Here is a 21,494-nt window from a genome sequence, read left to right as displayed (position 1 = left end):
GAGAATAGCATGGGGGAAACCGCCCTCATGATTCAATTATCTCCCACCAGATCCCTCACAGGACATGCGGGGATTATGGGAACTACAATTCAAGGTGAGGTTTGGGTGGCAACACAGTCAAACCATATCACCATTTGTATTTCCAAGCCTTTGAATGTGCCTTCTGTTTTTCTTGGAAGCTGTTCAAATCACATCCTCTCTCTTGCTATTATGAAATTTTAAATAATTTACCAGAATATATATATATATATAATTAATCATTGATCATACTGGCCACTCAGTGTGACATTTTATCTAAAATTCAATTTTCATAGATTCAAGAAAATTTCACTTTGTCTTTTCATCTACAACAAATTAATGTTAATCATCTGTGAGACTTTTCTCAAGGTTTTTTCCAGATGAAAGTTCTTAATCACTTGCCCAAGGAGCATCACCCTGGTAAAGGTGTGCAGAGAATTTGCATCAGAACTTGCACATATACTTCAAGAGGGAAATTTAAAAATATCATCATGGAATATTGTTCTCAATTTCAGGTACTATTCAGTGGGTATAAGCAATGAAGAAATGCTTTCCATTTATGCATTCTCTTCCTTAAATAGTTTCTCTCCCACAAATTGTTAGTTCTCTGCTGATGACTTTAAAATACACAACCACAACCCCATCATCGCTCCCAAGTGTTCCAGTTTAGAATTTGCCATCACTTGCTAGGTATTGTCAGTTTTTCCTCCAATCATCTGATCTCATTGATTTTAATGACTTCAATGAAATTATCTAGTCATGAGGCTCAACATTTCTGAATCACTTTTAGTTTTTCTTCCTTACTCTTCTCTCCCCTATTTATATAATCCATCACTCTAAATCTGTTTAACCCCCACCTCACACAACATCCAGCTAAATTTAAAGCCTTACAGAGTCTATCAAGTAAATTTTCTATTCTCCCTTTTTGAATATTTATTCTTATTGCCTATCATATTACTACTTCTCCAAATTACTGTAAACGGTTCATAAATTATCTTTTGCTACTCCCACTCTCCCAACAGCGTCTCCCGCATGATGCTGCCTATTTCATTTGCCCGACAATCACAATTAAATTAGGTCAATTTCATGATTAAAATATTCCAATACCAACATACGCTTCATTGAATAAACTTTAAACTTTCTCCAGTGCTCAAAGTTCAATTTCATCTCCAAATTCTTCTAAATTCTTTTAAACTTTTGGTTTTATTTATACTATGGCACTGGTCTTTTGGCAATTATTTTGTGTAGTTATTTTGTTCCTTAAAAACACTAGAAGCCCTAGAAGATAAGAATAATGTCAAAATCATTTCTGTATTTCAACACCACCTCTTATACATAAGTCTAATAAAGTTTTAACTCACAATATTTTAAACTAGTGATTTTTGTTTGCCTTGGTTTATCTACTTTCGATATAAATCAGGATTTATTACCATCTTTTTTTTTTTTTTTTTTTTTTTTGAGACGGAGTCTCGCTCTGCCGCCCAGGCTGGAGTGCAATGGCCGGATCTCAGCTCACTGCAAGCTCCGCCTCCCGGGTTTACGCCATTCTCCTGCCTCAGCCTCCCGAGTAGCTGGGACTACAGGCGCCCGCCACCTCGCCCGGCTAGTTTTTTTTTTGTATTTTTTAGTAGAGACGGGGTTTCACGGTGTTAGCCAGGATGGTCTCGATCTCCCGACCTCGTGATCCGCCCGTCTCGGCCTCCCAAAGTGCTGGGATTACAGGCTTGAGCCACCGCGCCCGGCCTCTATTACCATCTTATTAATAATTTAGAGAAGTGAAGTGCTATTTAGAGACCTAATTGTGATAATGTTTTGCAGTCATAAGGGGTTCCTTTTGTAATCTCCATATTTCACATGTATCGCGGGGATCCCTAAGAGTTACTTTTCAGGATGTAACATGCATTCAAGGATTCTTGTTAAAATACAGTTATTTTTGTTTAGAAGTCACAGAGTATATCTGAGATTCTGCATTTCAAACAAATTTCAGATTTTGCTGATACTACTGCAGTTTGAACCACACCTGGAGTAGAAAGGTTTAAAATAAATACAGTGTGCGCCTGTTATTCTCAGCTTGCCTGCATTAAAGAGCTGAATTATTTCATTCTTCCTCACACTAGAATGTCTCTCAAACCTTTACCTCATGGTGTGTGTTAATTTATGCAAGGTGGCCAAAGTATTTTTTTTTTCTTTTACAATTCTAAATTGGTCACATTTGTACATCTTTAGCTAGCTTATTCCTTAATTTCTAGAAGTGATCAATGAAATGTTTAGTTTAAACCAATGATATATAAGATTTTTCCCTTCAGCTTTTTTTTCATACAAAGAAGTGAAGTACATTAATTTAACACACATTTACTTGGGGGAAAGGTGTCAAGATGAGTATCCATTGTAGACTTCCATTTCAAATATCTTTGCTGTTATCTGTGGTAGCAAAAATTCTACCCAAGATGCTAAATTACAATTATATTCTTAAACATCTTAAATTTTCTTTATATATTCAATTAATTATAAACATGTATGGTCTGTCTTTGAAATCTGTCACAACCTCCATTTTGTGGTTTGTAACATCTGAGGAACTTTCCCATTTATTATTTAATTTGATCCCCAAGAAGAACTTAATTTCCAGATGAGAAAACCTAGACTCAGAAAGACAATTTACGATTCTAGTGGTGCATAGACAGTTCATGTCACAGAAAGAGCTCAAACCTATCTTTATCTTCTGATTCTAAGCCCCATCACCCATTACAGCTATATTTTATATTTTAATGTTTAGCATTACTTAGATAAACAAGATTCTTTTTCAAAAGTTCTCTACTTACATTTCCACTGAATATTCCAACAGACAGGTTCACTTCTATTGCTTCTTCCACTTCACCACTCCATCGGGATTACTGAAGTATTTATCTTAATTTCCAAACTGTGTCTGGCTCACTGTGGCTTTAGTCAAATAAACCCCTTTATGACCATCTTTGTAAGTAAAAAGGACTTTCGTTCTACTTTATGCCTCTTTTGAATTAGTAGGATTAAAGCAGTATGTTTAAAGGATTCTTACAAAAATGCAAACTGTATATTACTAGTTCTTAAGAAATCAGAGAATTGTTTGTCAAATCTTCTGTTTAAAAAAGACCTAATGACATTATTTTTTAAACTGCCATTGAATTTATATTTATACACATGTATGGAAAAATCTCACTGTGAAAATTCCTTTAATAAGGCTCAAGAAATTAGCACCAAATTTAGGGAAGTTGAATTGTGAAATGAGCAGTTGCACATAAAAACTTTTGCTCCTCAATAGTTTATAGAATAGTAAACCAGTTGCTTACAAGATCTATTCAAAAAGAGTTTTCCACCAAAAGATAGTTGACTGGATTTTATCGCAATAAAAATTGCCTTTAGACAAACTATGCCCTTTTTAAAGTTATTTCCACATTTATGCAAAGACAAAGACACAACCTAAGTGCCTCAAGGCTGAGCTCTCTTTTACCCTGCTAGGAGTACATAGATGATCACTGTAGCCCTTAGTGATTTTTATCTATCTTCGTAATTCCAGGAAGGCTTCTTGTGTGTTTGCATGGCAATACTGCATCATATATTACCTTATATTATTGTGGCACTCCACCACTCTGTAAAGTTCCATAGACCAGTAATGTTTAGAACAATGTTCCATATACAGTGTTAAATGGATTTCAATTATTATCGTATAAAGAGATTGCATACAGGTAAGTTGTATTAATAATACAAACACTATTTTACTAAAAAACAGTGGATTTAGATCTGAACATCAGTTTTTTAAAAAAATTATCTACTTATGTGACCCTAGCATTATTATTTAATCTGTCTGTATTTTTGTTTCCAAATCTTTACATATTAATCTCCTAAACATATATAGTGCCTACAGCCTGTATCATTATATCGTACTTAAGCATTCCTCCTTGAAAACTTGTTTATGTTTAACCTAGCTTCCTTTCTAGACAATAGTTGCAACTGATAATGAACTTTATTATGCAAAATAAGCCACTTTTATTAATACATGTTCTAAATGTACCCTGTTTTAGGGAAAATAATCTCATCAATACTTTCTTCAATAAGGTGTAGATTATGTCTCCTGAATCATCAATTATTATTCTTCTAGATTATTTCAATTAAAATACAAATATGTTGTTATTTCTTGCATTAAAATAAGTCTCTTGATCGCTTTGCTCCTCCAGCTAATGCCTATGTCACAATTATCAAAAATTTCCTTGAGAGAATTATCTATAGTCAGTGTCTCCAGTCCCATGCTCTCAAGAATCCATCCTAATCGGGCTTTGGCTGGCACACTCAGACACTGCTTTTATCAAAGTCAACAGTGAGCTCTGTTAAATTTAATGTTACTTTTTAGTTGTCATCTCTCTAGACGTATTACCTGACTTTGACACCACTGATTATCTCTTTCCTTTTACTTTTTTCATTTAATGCCTTCTGTATTATAACTCCTAATTTTTCTCCTCTATACCTGGGCATTCCTCTTCAGTTCACTTTGCAGTTAATTCTTCCTTTATCCCATCTCCTGACTTGGTAGTACACCAGAAGCCAATCTTTTGAATTCTGCTTCATCCCTTAATTATTTCACAGTCTTGTAGATTTAAAAATTTCTATATATTAATGACCAAATTCATATCTCCAATTGACATCTCCGTGAATTTCAGGGTTATATATGTATTCAAATGCCTTCTTGGCATCTCACTTAGGTGTCTAATAGCCTTCTCAAACAAAATATGTCCACTTGATCTTCTCCACAAAACTATTTCTTCCACAGTATTTACCACTTTAATTAATGGTACCTCCACCTGTAGACCACATCAAAACAAAACAAAACCACAAAAGCCATGGAGTCATCTTTGACTTCTCTCTCACTTTATATTCAGCTCATCAGCAAATCTTGTTGGCTCTGTGTATCCACTCCTATCACTTTGTGCCACAGACCATTAATTCTCACATGAATTGTTACAATAGCCTCAAATTTGGCTCCCTATTTCTTGATCTCTTTCTTTCTGTGTATTCTCAACATGCAAATTACAATGATTCTATTATTCTGAGAGTCAGATCATGTCAGACTGTGCTCAGAATTCTTCAGTGGATTCCCATAATACTCAGACTAAATGCCAGCAGTAGAAGATCTAATCCCTCCTCCCTCCTGTTAACTCTCTATTTAGTCAGTTTTCTTCTTTCTTCCATCCCGCTATTTGTTTAGCCATACCATCTTCTTTAGGATCCTTATACATGCCAGACACACTTTCACTCCAGGGCCTTTGCACTTGATGTTCTTTCTGCAAAAATATTCCTGATATCTGCATGACTAGCTTAAGCATCTGTGAAAATATTCTCTCAGGAAGTGCTTTCCTGACCACAGTATTTGATGACTGCACTCCCACCACTACTGAGCTCCCTGTCTTGATTCATTTTTCTCCATAGTGCTGGTCACTTTCTGTCTTGGTAAATAATTCACTGCTATATCATACTGAATCCAGATAAAATACATATTATTAGATGTATCAATACAAATCAAACAAATTAGATGAGTTAAATGACATCTCTACTTGACACACATGCTAAATTTCACAGCTAAATAATTTGTAAATTACAGAAAAATATATAGCCTTACTTATTCATTTTTTAGAAAATTCTGATAAAACAAAGAACAATTCTAGAAGATACAGTAATCCCTAGTTATAAGATAGGCAGATAAAATTTCAAAAGGGAATTTTGAAGTTTTTCTTGTCAATGAATATACATCTAATAAATGTTGGAGGTGCACAACATAATTACTACTATCAGAAGTTATTGAAAATAGCTTGATGCTAAAGAAATAATGGTAATACCTTGTTATTTTTTATATCTTAATATTTATCCTCTTGAAAATGTAATGTTTTCCTCAAGGGCATGGTGAGTTGACAGTAACATGGACCTTGAACTAGATAAATGTAAGCACACAACTTGGTTGGGCTATTTAATAGCTTTTTGCTTCTGGGCAAGAGACTCCTGTTCTAAGCCTGTATCTTATCTATAAAGTAGGTATGAAAACAATGGGTATAAAAACAGTGTTGTGAGGCTTATACATGATAAAGTCTGAATAGGGTACCTGGGCCCAGTCATTCTCTGGCTTTATAGTCTTGATAGCACTTAGCACTATCTGAAATGATATTCACCTGTTTGTTTGCTTGTTCACTGTTTGTCTCCCTAAGTGAAAAATAAGCTCCAATGAGACAGTGACTTTTATCTAAAACAATGCCTAGTAAATAGTGATTCCATATTACGTATTTGTAGAATGGATGAATACATGGTAAATATTAAATGAGTTACTTTTCTTGCTGAAGACTTACACCTATCTCATCTTCTAGAGTTTTCCAAACAAATAACGTTACAGACACCAGTGATTCTTGAGTATAAATATCTCCAACACATTCAAAGTCTATAGTGATGATGGTGAGATAGAAAATACTTATATTATTGTGCAATTTAAGAAGATCGTCTCTCAAATATTATTTTTATAATTGCGGCATGAACTGTAGAAGTCACTATGAGAAGCCCAATTTATAAGACAATATAGTAATAATCATATAATACAAAACCTGGAAATATAGAACATTCTGACCTCCATGATTCCTTACTTATTATTCAAGAAAAAAGTTTAGTAGTCATAAATATGCAAGAATTCACAACATGGACCAAAGGGAAATTTCTTTGCACAACAATGGAACCAAACTACCAAGCTCCTATGGATTCAGAGGTTCTCAGTTAAGTCTTTATTAAAGAGCATTCTTTGGATAAAATGGTTGCTACAACTCTCTTGTTGTTTAAGAAATACTTTAAGAAATCCCTCAATAGGCCGGGCGTGTTGGTTCACACCTGCAATCCCAGTACTTTGGGAGACCAAGGTGGGCAGATCACGAGGTCAAGAGAATAAGACCATCCTGGCCAACATGGTAAAACCTCATCTCTAATAAAAATACAAAAATTAACTGGGCTTCGTGGCATGTGCCTGTAGTCCCATCTACTCGGGAGGCTGAGGCAGGAGAATCGCTTGAACCCGGGAGGCGGAGGCTGCAGTGAGCCGAGATCGGGCCACTGCACTCCAGCTTGGCGAAAGAGTGAGATTCCATCAAGAAAGGAAAGAGAGAGAGAGAGAGAGAGAGAGAGAGAGAGAGAGAAAGAAGGAAAGAAGGAAAGAAGGAAAGAGAAAGAAAGAAAAGAAATCCCTTAATATTACCTTGCAGCTCGTCCAAGTAGCTAACTCTACTACCATAGACACTGCCTGCATCTTTGGTTTACACTGAGAAGATATGAATTATGGAAAGCAAAGAAAACAAAGCTAATTTTATGTCCATAAAAGTTAATTATTTTTAAAACTAAAATTAGTATTTTTTTTTTATTTTGGCTGATTATTTTTAACCTCACGTTCTACCAGTGTATTAGTTTCCAAGAATAGCCTTTCAGACTCTCAATACTGTCTAAGCAAAGGATAGTCCCAGCTGATCTCAAGTCAATAAGTTGTCATGAGAGAAAAAATGAAAATGTCAAGAAATGTTGTGGTTCTTACCTCAGAAGCAGGAATCTGGTATGTAAGCAGTTTGCCCCACCAGAACACAAAATTAACGGTAATTTTTGTGTCACAGCTTTTTAAAATCCAGGAAAAGACAGCTTTTAAAAGGTGGTATGTCAGGATTTGAGCTACTTTTCTTTCTCAAGAGCTTGATTTTACAGAGGCGGATAGGAAAACTTGAAATTTTTGGAAGTGAATGGGAAATATACACTTCACAGTGCTGAACAATTGTGATATTCAAAATGAATACTCTGCATTCATTAAAATGGTTCAGCATTCCTTAAAATGGTGTGTTGTGAGCAGCAAAGGATTAGCAGTAGTTCTCTTAAGAAAGGTGACTACTCTATTATTAGCATACAGTCAAGAAATGACTCACTAACAGTAGCCCTGGGGAGCTGGGAGGGAAGTATGGGTGTGTGCTGAGGGTGTGTTGGAAGATATCTAGGATTTCTATCCTGCATTCAGTCTCTGCTTCTGATTACCAGCATTTGACATGTAGACAACCTAAAACATCTGAAAAAATTATGAATTTGAAATGAATACTGAATATAAGAAGCATCAAAAGAGTACAGCTTTTTGCATTTACTCCAAGAAAAACATATCAATTATCCTTATATATAAGAATAAGGTGCTGAGAGGAATGAAAATTTAGAGAAAGATAAATAAAACAAGATTTTTAATCCTTATAGAGTTGGCTCTAAGGCCAAAAACATACATTAATACAAGCTGTTATTTTCAGATGACAATTTATACATTTGATTTAATATTAAGACTCACTTTTCTATGAAATTTTGATTATGAAGACAATTTATCACAATCAACTTTTAAAAAATAAGTTTAGCAAATGGCATAAAATCCCACAAAAATCAAATAATCTTTTTGGCTACCCAGTGATCTTAAAGAGTACATGTAATCTTCTTCGACTTCATTTAATGTTGACAATTGAAAATCACATAATCAGTTTTAGTCAAATATCAGCATGATGCTTCTGTAAATTTATTCACTATGACAGGTAAGTGCCTCAGGAAGGAAATACTTATGTCTACAGTGAGAGAGACTTGGCTAGAATCCTAGGTCTAAGTAGCCTGGGGTTGACCCAGGAGTTGAGCCATGAATTAAATTTGTGACCCTGGCAAATTTCTCAATCTCTCAGTACCTCAGTATCCTCATACATAGGAAGGGGATGATAATACGCATCTCACAGCGAGGTAATGAGATAATTCACACACAGTCCTTATGCCAATGTTTTGTTCATTATGACTCTTTAGTGAATATTATCAATTATTAAAATATATTTGCAAGTGTGATGTTTGCATTACCCATGTTTGTCAATGCAGTGCTTTTGCGATATTCACTGTATTAAAGAAACCAGAGTTTCCCTTTTTATGTCTTCAATTCCTTTAGTTCAAACTTTCCATATCCTTTCTTTATTCCTTGGATTTTAATGTTTGTTTTCTATTCATTTTCTTTTTAAGGCAATATTATATATAGGCAAATGGACAGACCTTACATGTGCAATTTAATAAGTTGTGACAAATCTCTACACTTAGGTATTCAACATCCCTGTCAAGACAGAAAACACATCTATACTCCCAGAAAATTTCCTCTCATGCCCCTCTCAGTCAATCCTCTCTGTCCCCCAACAACAAGGGCAACTGTTATCATATTTTTAAACCATTGATTAGTTTTGCCTGTTCTAGAACTTCAAATGAATGTAAGTGCATGTATAATAGTATAAGAAACTGCCAAAACAATTTCCACCTTAACTCTTACATTAGCAATGTTTGCAAGCTCAAATTGTTCCACAGATTCACAAATATTTGATATAGTCAATGTTTCATGTTTTTAGCTATTCCAACAGATATATAAGAGTATTTCATTGTAATATTAATTTGTATTTACCCAATGACTCATGAGGGCCAGTATTTTTAAGTGTTTATTGGCCATGTATATGTTTGTGAAGTGTCTGAATAAGTACTTTACCCTATATAAACTTGTTTTTTATTATCAATTTATTTCAGAGATATATATATATAAGAATTTATATATGTGTGTATATATACACATATATATATATATGTATCAACAATACCTCCCATGCCACAGCTCCTTACATATGTGACTTTGACACTACTATGATTGAGAAGTACAGTCTTTGTGCTCTCCTTTTAAAATTGAGTGAAGCTTTCTCATGGTTCAACCAATAGAATACTCTGGAACCAATGCCATGTAACTTCTAAAGCTAGGTATAAAAAGGCAATGAAACTTCCTCTTTGTTTGTTTAAATGTATGCACTTGAGGCCCTGAGCAAGCCCAAACTACCCAAGTGAAAAGACTCCCTCGGAGGAACCTGAGGATACATCAAGGAAGAGATGCCAGCCAGACCCTTACCGTTATAACTCTAGCCGTTGTCTGATTACAATTCCATTAAAGAGTACAAACCAGAACCACTCAGCTAAGCCTTTCCAAATTCTTGACCCAGAGAAACTGAGGGATATAGTAATTGTTGTTTTATTAAGGGAATGAGTTTTATGATGGCTTGTTATACAGCAGTAGTTATCCAAATTACATGTTGGTTTTAGAAATGGGCACTGCCATAACAAAACATAAAACCTGTGGCTTTAAAGATTATCTTTTGGCCAGGTAAGGTGGCTCACTCCTATAACCCCAGCATTTTGGGAGGCTGAAGCAGGCGGATTGCTTGAGCCCAGGAGACGAGCCTGGGCAACATGGTGAAACTCTGTCTCTACGAAAAATACAAAAATTAGCCATGCATGATGGATCATGCTTGTAGTCCAGAGGCTGAGGTGGGAGGATTACTTGAGCTTCGGAATTCAAGGCTACAGTGAGCCAAGATCTTGCCACTGTACTCCAGTGTGGGAGACAAAGCAAGAGTATCTATCTGTCTATCTCTCTCTACATATAGGAGACAGAGCAAGAGTATCTATCTCTCTCTCTATATATATAGTATATCGAGAGATAGATACTATATATAGAGATACATATAGATACTATATAGAGAGATAGATATAAATATATATAGATATAAAGATATATGTATTTTTATAGATAGATACAGATGTAAAGAGAGAGATATATATATTTATTTAAACAATAGAGCTTCAAAGAATTTAAAGATATCCCATTATAGTCACACAAAGAGCATAAGGAATACAAAATAACTTTCTAGATATGGCTTTGGTTTAATGGAATATGTTATAAATTGACATGTAAAAAACTCAAGGGTTCTTTATATTGGATGATCCCTATTTCTCTATCTTCTGGTTTACTGAATGTTGTTCTGCTATCTCCAATCTGTAATTCATGCAGTAAGTTTTTAATTTCAGATACAATTTTCATTACTAGAGTTTTCATTTAGTTTTGTTAATACATTTCACTTCTCTGTTGAGATTCCATATCTGCTTATTCCTTTTGATAGCATTTTCTTTTAAATTCTTGAACATATTCATAATAGCTATTTTAAAATCTTTGCTAATGTGAACATCTGCATCACTTCAATTTACCTTCCATTAACTACATGTTTTCCTTGTTATCATTAAATTTTCCTGTTTCTTTGTAGGTCTAGTAATTTTTTTTATTGTATCTGGACATTATGGATATTAAATTGTTGAGAATATGGTTGATTTGGGTTTTCTTATTTTAAAAATTGTTGAGATTTTTTTTTTTTTTTTCTCGCGGATATTGAGTTTCCTGGAAGATCAGTTCAATCCTTTTGAGACTTATTGTCACGTTTTTTAAGGCAGGACTAAAGTATCCCTTACAGTAGGAATAGAATAGCTGAGCTCTTATAATGTGACCCTTGTAAATTTGTTTAAGTTCCTCATAGATGCTTTATATTAGATCTTTGTCAGATGCATAATATGTAACAGTTTTCTCTGATTCTGTAGGTTGTCTGTTGACTCAAGCCTGCTTACTCACTGTCAACTGTTGATAGTTTATTTTGCTATTCAGATGCTCTTTAGTTTAATGAGATCGCATTTGTCAATTTTTGCTTTTGTTGCAATTGCTTTTGGCATATTCATCATGAACTCTTTGCCTATGCCTATGTGCTGAATGGTATTGCTTAGGTTGTCTTTCAGGGTTTTTATAGTTTTAAATAAACAACACCATTAAAAAGTGGGCAAAGGACATGAACAGATGCTTTTCAAGAGAACACATACATGCGGGGAACAATCATGTGGAAAAAAACAAAACAAAACTCAACACCACTGATCATTCTAGAAATACAAATCAAAACCACAACAAGATACCATCTCACACTAGTCACTCAGAATGGCTATTATATAAAAAGTCAAAAATAACAGATGCTGGCAAGGTTGTGGAGAAAACTGAATGCTTATACACTGTTGGTGGGAGTGTAAATTAGTTTAACCATTGTGGAAGACAGTGTGGCAACTTCTCGAAGATCTAAAGACAGAAATACCATTAGAAACTGCAATCCCATTACTGGGTATATACCCCCAAAATATACATCTTTCTATTATAAAGACACATGCATTTGTATGTTCATTGCAGCACTATTCACATTAGCAAAGACATAGAATCAACCTAAATGCCTATCAATGATAGACTGAATAAAGAAAATGTTGTGCGTATATACCCTGGAATACTATGCAGCCATAAAAAAAGAATGAGACCATGTTCTTTAAAGGGACATGGATAGAGTTGGAGGCCATTATCCTTAGCCAACTATGGAGGAAAAAAAAAATACCACATGTTCTCACTTATAAGTGTGAACTAACCAATGACAACATGTGGACACATAGAGGGGAATAACATAGCCTGGGGACTATCAGAGCGTGGAGGTAGGGAGGAGGGAGAGGATCGGGAAAAATAACTAATGGGTACAGGGTTTGATACTTGTTTGATGAAACAATCTGCACAACCAATCTCCATGACACAACTTGCCTATGTAACAAACCTGGGCATGCGCCCTTGAACTTAAAATAAAAATTAAAAAATAAAATGACCCTTGCAGCATGTCAACTGAGTGCCCCAGGTTTTGGTGAAGTTTTAAAATTCTGGGTGGACAGAACTGCTATGTCATTCGGCACTCCTTGACCTCCAATATTTCATCTCAATATCTCGGCTCAGCACACAAATTCCCCGTTTGTCCCAAACCCTTTCCGAGTTGCGCCATTAAGTGTGTTTTTTTTGTTTTTTTTTTTGTTTGTTTGTTTGTTTTCTTTTTTAGAGACAGAGTCTCTAAAAGTGATGCAATCCTAGCTCACTGCAGTCAAACCCCTGGGCTCAAGCAATCTTCTCGCTTCAGCCTCTTGAATAGCTAGGATTATAGGCATGTACCACTGGTAGTTTCTTTCTTTCATCTTTGCTGCCTATTGCTCAATGTCTAAAAATAGTTGCTTCATATAGTTTATCTAGATGAATAGTTGTTTATGGAAGAAGGCATAATTCAGTACTATTTATACTGGCATGGTTAAAAGCCTTGACTTTGTTTTTTATTTATGGCCTAAACCTTGCCATAACTGTTAATGTTCACTTGAAACTAAGATAATTTTAGGGGAATGACAGAAAATTGAATATATCTATGATTAAGAAATGGAAGACAATCAAATACAGGTTTTAGTTATTGATTATGGCCGGGCGAGATGGCTCAAGCCTGTAATCCCAGCACTTCGGGAGGCCGAGGTGGGCGGATCACTTGAGGTCAGGAGTTCGAGACCAGCCTGGCCAACATGGTGAAACTCCATCTCTATTAAGAATACAAAAATTAATCAAGCGTGGTGGTGGGCACCTGTAATCCCAGCTACTCAGGAGGCTGAGGTGGGAGAGTCGCTTGAACCCGGAAGACGGAGGTTGCAGTGAGCCGAGATCATGCCCTGCCCTCCAGCCTGGGCAACAGAATGAGACATCATCTCAAAAAGAAAAAAAGGTTTTAATTATTGATTAAATAAGACATCAATAAATTATATTTCATAATGTGATCAATGTTTCCAGATAAAAACATCCTAGATTACCAAAAAATAGACTTCCAATGCAAATGAGTTTGATACATATAAAAACATAAGAACTCAAAAATATATAAATTGTTTAACTCTTTAATACATGACATATATTCTGTACAAATACCAACATATAAGATTTGTAATGGATATAATGTGCTAATTCAACTTACTCTTAGATTTAACATCCAACATGCTTTTATTAGTATTTTGTTTGTCTATAAAATGTCATCTTAAAGAGATCAGAGGATATCAAATTGCCAGCATAATTTTTGCCTACCACTTTGAGAATAAAGAAGTTTTATTCTCCCTACATCCCTTTTATTTCTTGAGGTATTAATGAACCCCAGAGTACATCAAAAAGGAAAACCAAAGTAAAAACTATTTGGGCATGAAACTGGACACAGACACACACAAAGATGACCAACCGTAATTCATATAAACTTTGCTGTTATATCAAACATTTAAAAACTAGCTTAGCAGATTTCATTTTTTAGCAAAGTTGTTTCATCTTTTTTGTGTTTTAAACCTTTCACATTGTCTTTTTCTATTACCAAATACATATGTAGTTGAGAACTTGAAGCTATCCTGCTGTCTTAAGTTCTTTTTGAAGATATCTTACTGTGTTTTTTTTTAAAAATCCCCTCTGACTAGGAATAAACTAGCAATAGTTATGTGAAATTAGTTAACATTTTTCTATTTTTAAGGATTGATTTGTTTTAACACCAAACCGTTTACCACTTGCAGATCAAACTGATTATTATAAATACTGGGCTGAAAAGCATACTTGAATAGCTTTAGCATATTTTTCCTCATAAAAATGAGTGATTGGGCTTCGTGTTCTATAATTCTATTTTATGAATTGATGCCAACATAATAAACATTTCACAGAAGCCAATATGCTTTTCTAAAAAGAAAAAATATAGCAGTCAAAAAAGACATTTAAAAATCTTAATAAACAATTTAGAAAATATGTATATATTTACCTTTGTAGGTTAGCTTGAGTCTTGGAATATTTTGTTTTGAAGTGCCAATGACTGGAAGGAACAACATGGCCATGCTTAGCATCATCAAAGCAGGAAAAAGGTGAAAATCTTGGCTTCTGGCCTTAAGTCTCTCATCTTTATTAGCATTCATGATGAAAACAATGTTATCTTTCCAACAGTGTTAATTTAAATCTAAGAAAGAGTAAAAAAAAACAAAAAACAAAAAAAAAAGCTATTAAGGTATCAGCAAACTGACACAGGAACAGAAAACCAAACACCACATCATCTCACTCAGAAGTGGGAGTTGAACAATGAGAACACTTGGACAGAGGGAAGGGAACATCACACACCAGGGCCTGTTGGGGGCTGGGAGGCTGGGAGAGGGAGAGCGTTAAGGGAAATACCTAATGTAGATGACAGGTTAATGGTTGCAGCAAACCACCATGGCACGTGTATACCTATGTAAGAAACCTGCATGTTTTGCACATGTATCCCAGAACTTAAAGTATCAAAAAAAAAAAAAAAAAAAAAAAAAAAAAAAACTATTAAGATAGCAGTTGGCAGGTTTTCCTCAATTTACTAAATTATAATTTATTGAATGTATATAGATTTTTTAAAATAATTTCTCCATAGCTCTTATTTTACCCTTACAGAAATGAATCGGAACTGAGGAATAAAATTAAGGACTGGCTTTCTCCAGATGTAGAAATAAAAGCACCACTAGAATTTAAACTATTTTGATATTTAACATTTTTTCCTTGACTAAAGTTGTTTCTGTGTTTTGTTTAAGCAAATATCTCAAGAACCAACTTTTTTTGAAACTTGAATTATTTGATCAGATGAGACCACTTTCACTGATAGAAGCCCATACTTGCCCCATGTCATCCCCAAATAAAAAGGTCCACCAACTAAAACAGACAAAAGCTGTCATTTTGAGACAAGTTATCCTGTTTCTGAGTTTAGAGACATTTAAAAATTCCACTTAAATGTGAGAAACTAAATTTAATTAGGTCAGGGCCCCAGTATAGGTGTTATGCCTGGAACAATGCAATCTTACCTGAAACCTATATTATTCCACACAGGGAAGTAATGAATAGAAAAACAAATTATAAAATATAAGCATTTATAAGAAAGGGGGTGGTTATTAACTGGGTTGCCATAAAATAGGCTAACTTCGTTGTTTTCTGTGAGATGTAGAGTAAATCAAAACACGTACTCTAAACTAAGCCTGGTAATAAAAATTATAAATCATATTTATTGAGCATTTATATGTACCCAATACTTTTTGAAAAGTGCTTTACATAGATTAAATGATTTAATTTAAAAACAACCATTAAGGGTGGGTAATTATTTATCTCACTTCACCAATGAAACAAAATTGAGGTACAGAGTTAAATAGTTCTTCCAGGGGTACACGGCAAGTAAGAGATGGATCAAATCAACGCATGATCAGGACTTTAGCTGGAGTCTGCTTTCTTCGCACCTAAGTCTTCGGGTGCTTTGCATTATGGTAGAAACCAGTGATCTTCAGCTCCTGCTAGAGTCTTCAACTTCTCTTCTATGTTAATTAACTTACTGCCATCTTACTAGGAAATAGGCCACAGAACCCATAATTTCCTTGATGATACATTGCATGGTGATAGCTTTGATCATAATAAAAAAGTATTAGACTTTAAGTAATGTTCTAATTAGTTAACATTCAGAATCAATATTTTATGCCTATATGGTTTAGTTTTAAGAGAAGGCCTAATAAGGGATGAATTTTCCTTAAGTGAGATCAGCTCTTCAGTGTATTAAAATGTCTCCCAGATTTTGAATACCAAGTTTTCAGTTACCTTAAATCTCAGCAGCTAAGTCAAGTCTTTGAAGTAAAATAAAATCAAATTTTGATGTGTATTATGTTTATACATGATAAATAATTAAGGATAGACTTCAATTTTATGCTGAATTTCTACATGAAATGAAAAGTGAGTGCTTAATAAGTTGTTTCTTCAATCACTTTCATTACATTCAAAGATACCTACAAGAAATACTAAATTATTCTTCGTATATAATCTGTCAACATTTAATTCTTCTTTTAGAAGGTTACTCCATATGCAGATAATCAAGTTGATTTAGATACTCTTTCAATCATATTGTGTTAAATATAACAAACGTTGCATATTTTAGTCACGTTTAATTGACATTTCCTGAACGTTTCCCCTAATTAGATAAAATGTGAGAGACAATAGGAATGTCTTTCTGATGAAAAACACCTACACCATCAGCAGCCCTTTATGAAAATTTTAGTTTTAAATATTTCAGTTATGCTAATTTTAATATAGAACACTAATAAAGCCTCTTTTAAAAAAAGACACGAAGTCCTAAAAACTATATTATTTAAAGGCCAGTAGGAACACATTAATGCTATTGCCACAAAACAGTTACTTTAACTGATCTACAGAAAAAAAAAATATCAGATTAGATTTGAATATGAGTTTTGAATCATTCAATCTCAATGCATTCTTACAACTTGTTAGTTTTAAAAGTTAGTTTTAACTTGTTAGAATACCAGTATTCTTTGACTTATAGATTCTTCCTAAAAACTTGCTGCTTTTACACAAATTCCAATACAAGTTTTAAATATTTACATATTTATACGTTAATAAATATATATTTATATAACTTATGGTATTTGAATATATCTAACATATTCACTTATATATATTCTTAGCCATTGGCATCATATCTAATCGCTATTTATAAGGTGAGGAAATGAGTAAGATTTTTTTCTGAAGGGAATGGTTAATTATAAACAATAAAGTACCATAAAATAAATTTAAAATGGAGACATTTGTGACACGCTATGCAAAATAACTCAAAGGAGTATCATATAGGCTTAAACAAGACAAGTATACTTTCATGGAGGACAGAGAAAAGAGACTGGGAAAGCAAACAGAGACAATTCCGGAAAACAGTGAAACCTTGTTAAGGACTCCTGAACACTGAGGCAGTCTGCATGATAGACTGGGTTATATGGCTATGAGAAGGAAGAGAATGTGGCATAATTCAGGGGCATAGAACAGAAGCACACCAAAGAGAATCTTTGGCTAATTCTTAAATTTGGCTCATGCATGTTCTTGTACCTAATATATTATGACTCGAAACAATACATATGATCACTCCATACTGCCTTTTGGTATTGATCAAGTGTGCTGTTCCACCCACATTCATCAGTGCTTCTCCAATCCCATTACCCTGTTCCTTCCGTTATTTCTTGTATTCACATTATTAGCAAAGCACTGATATCTGATTGCAGCAGACTCACAGTCTTGGCATACAAACATGTATTCTCCCTCCTACCCATACCCTCTAAAAAAAGTGAAAGGTAAAAGGAATGTAGAGACTAAATATATTAAATTTCTCATTATACTTAGTTGTTTTCTTTTTTTTTTTTTTTTTTTAGCTTCTGGACATGTGAAATACTTTTTTATGACATGTAACAATGCATGTAATGTGAATGTATGTTTATATACATAGGCAAAAAAGAGGGAATTTTCCATATGTGCATTTTATTAGCAATAATGACCTTAGTGCAGGACATTTCCTGGGAATTAATGACTAGTTGGGGTTAATGGCCCTTGGCTATGCATTGAGATATCCACTCCTCCAACTGGTCATTAATCGCTAAGACATGCCCTGTGCCTCTAATGTCGTAAGTTAAGAAGATTGATGTTTTGGTTTTCAATGAACAGTAGTAACACTGTTCCTTGTAACCCAACTAATTAATATTGTTAAATAAGTTTAAAATCAAAGCCCTGCTTTCCTACTAAGACATTCTGAGAAGTGCCTATGTGTGCTGAACCTGTACTTGGAGGAACAAAATAAAGCAAAAATGGCAATACCTCTGGAACTTAAAATAAAAGCCTTTATATATTTTTCTACTATAAAACAGTCAAGACCTACAATCTGCTGGTCCTGATTCTTTGCTTTTCTTCCCAACAATCCTATAAATTCAATAGTTAATCTTTTAATTCAGATAATTTACGGGTTAGTCTTGCCAACAACCTCCTCCCTACTCTGTTGATATTTTGCTGTCTTCGTATGTGTGTGTGTGTGTTATGTGCACGTGTGTGTGTTGTGCATCTGGGATGAATTATGGAGAGAAGTAGGTGTGATTTAACCCAAAGTGGGTGATTTAGTGAAATGCATAGGTTATACTGCATGCTACTGTCTGTAACAAGCTTGATCTGGAGCCAATTAACTGAATATAATCTATTCCAGATGCTCCCTGATAGAAACAGCACTCTTGGGGATCTTCAGATGTGGAGCCAATAGGGAGTGTTCTGATTATGAGAGACTTTTACACACTGTTCCACTAAATCAGAGATCCAAATGCATAATCTAAACTCAAGAAGACCTTGTGCCATTTCCCTAAGGAACACAAAGAGTCCAGAACTTATTAGATGGATGGTAACTTGTCAAAAAATTTATTTCAGGAGCAAGAGATACAAAATTTTATATGTGAACTTCATTGATTTGTCTTATTTATTCATATGCATTTGTTCCAAAAGTCATTAAGCCAGGATCAGGTACTATTTGTGTGAAAAAATAGCTTCTATGCACAGAACAATAATTAGAATATATAAGTCTTCATGCCTGAAAATCTGGAACACTTAGATGTAGGACTCTTTCTCAAGTGTGTGTGTGTGTGTGTGTGTGTGTGTGTGTGTGTGTGTGTGTATAGGTGTGTAGGTTGGGGAAGGGAAGAAAGGAACCCCTGATTTTTTAATTTTATAAAGAGCTCTTTGTTCTTTATAACTAAGTGGTATGTATAAGGTCACCTGAGAATGTTTTTTACCCAATTCAGAAAGCACAAGGAAATATGCCTATCTCAATATTAAAAGCAATATCTGTATTAACTCACTCTGGCCAAATTGCTGCTCCTATTTTGAGCTATTGTTTGATTAGATGGTTTTCCTGTAGGGTGCACATGACTGATCAATTATTGGTAACATTGCTTCATGGCATGGCTGTGGACAGAACAACAAAAAGGGATTATAGAAAAACACTTGAAAGCCAAAGAGGTAACATAGGCAAACAAAGAGAAGCTTTATGTTACAGGGGGCTGTTATACATTCCATTGATCAAATGCAATAATATCAAAGTAGGATTCAAGTGGTATGTGAAAAGGTCCACAGGAGCAGAGCTTGGAATGCTGGAACTTTCACTTGAATTTATCCTATCCTTTTTAAGTTTCCTTCTGTGTATTTTCTAATAGGCATGTAAAATATTCTACTACTTTAGTAAGATAGCAAGTATTTGTTGAAAGACTAATTGTCCATTAATGGACTTCATTGTCTTCAGATGTCATGAATTCTCCATCAATTGATATATTCTAAAGGAGTGTGGAAGGCCATCTGACTCCTCAGAGATCATGAAGAGCCTTATATTTGATTAAATGCTAATCAAATATAGCATTTAATTGGCCTCTTTATGATGGCCAATGATATTTCTCCACACACCAAACAAATTATGATTATCATCAGAATTAGTTGTAGAGCTGAGCTAAGCTATTTGTCAGTAAATATAAATTGAACTACCTACATTTTAATTTTTTAGGGTTTAAACATTATGTTTGCATTTCTAAAATACACTGAGAGTATATTGTTTTATAATCCTTGTTCAACAAAGCAACACTGTTAACATTTTACTTGGGTTTGCATGCGTTATAGCCATATACTAAAAGCCAAATAAAATTCTGTAAGATCTCACCTCTAACGAATTCAACATACAATAATACAATTGTGAGATTTTAGAATGTATGTGTGTAATCTCTTAGGTTTAATATTGTGAGTTTCTTTTTTTTCTTACCTTAACAGTAACAACAAAATAATGTTTAAGTTGTAAAAAGGTCCCAAAGAAATAAAGTGCCTCCAAGGTCTAAACTGTTGAAGTTGTTAACACGTTTATACAAATTTAATAAAATACTACTGTGAATGACTTTATTGATATTAATTTTCCTCATCCTAAATCTCACATCAATTTGGTGTTCAAAGCAGCAATTGATACTTATCAATTTGAAGGGTCAGAGAAAGTACTAACAACATCATCAGAGTTGGCTTTTCTTCAAATCAGATTAATCGACAGTCCAAAGTTTCAATATTTTCCTTTCAAATTCTTACACTCTTGGGAGCATTTTAACTCATGCAACTTTTCATGACTAAGATAATCTTATAATATGCTTTTGGAGAATTATATAACATTTTGTCAAATTTTAATGTGCACACTCGAAACATAAATTGGTTGTTTTTTAAAACTCAAAAGCATCGACCTCAAATATTCTGATATGTGCCTCTTAGGTACTTCTGCTTTTTTTAATGAAGTGACTTGAAAAAAGCAGAGTAGGAATTATGGAAAATATGAAGGCAAAATTATTATATTTTCTTGGAATAATGAAGTAAGAATTAACTTTTATTTTATTTTATTTTATTTATTTATTTATTTTATTTATTTTTTTTTTTATTTTAAGACAGAGTCTCACTCTGTCAACCAGACTGGAAAGCAGTGGAGCGATCTCTGCTCACTCCAAGTTCCATATCCCCGGTTCAAGCAATTCTTCTGCCTCAGCCTCCTGAGTAGCTGGGATTTCAGGCACGTGCCACCGTGCCTGGCTAAATTTTTTATATTTTTTAACAGATATGGGGTTTCACCATGTTGATCAGGCTGGTCTCGAGCTCCTGACCTCATGATCCAGCAGCCTCGGGCTCCCAAAGTGTTGGGATTACAGGCATGAGTCACCACGCTGGGCCAACTATATTTTTATTATTGAGATATGCTTATTTCTAATTTAGTCAAGCCCTTTTATTTTTTATAAATGTCATTTTTATCAAAACTAAACAATATTTTGGCAAATATCCAAAATTTCTCTTTATTCTTTTCTGA

General features: G+C 34.2%; 1 protein-coding gene across 3 annotated transcripts in view; it reads right to left on the bottom strand.

The window, feature by feature from the left end:
- SEMA3D (semaphorin 3D) overlaps positions 1-21,494 on the bottom strand; it is a 194,601-nt gene that overhangs the window by 115,446 nt on the left and 57,661 nt on the right. For all 3 annotated transcript variants that reach the window (XM_045388679.3, XM_015447834.4, XM_065542399.2), the window contains one exon: positions 14,571-14,762. In XM_045388679.3, coding sequence (XP_045244614.2) covers positions 14,571-14,721 — 151 coding nt within the window. In that variant the 5' untranslated portion in view covers positions 14,722-14,762. The remainder of the gene's footprint in view (positions 1-14,570; positions 14,763-21,494) is intronic.

This window comes from Macaca fascicularis, chromosome 3 (assembly GCF_037993035.2).
Source record: "Macaca fascicularis isolate 582-1 chromosome 3, T2T-MFA8v1.1".
Lineage (NCBI taxonomy): Eukaryota > Metazoa > Chordata > Mammalia > Primates > Cercopithecidae > Macaca > Macaca fascicularis.
This window is presented reverse-complemented; position numbering and strand designations above follow the sequence as displayed.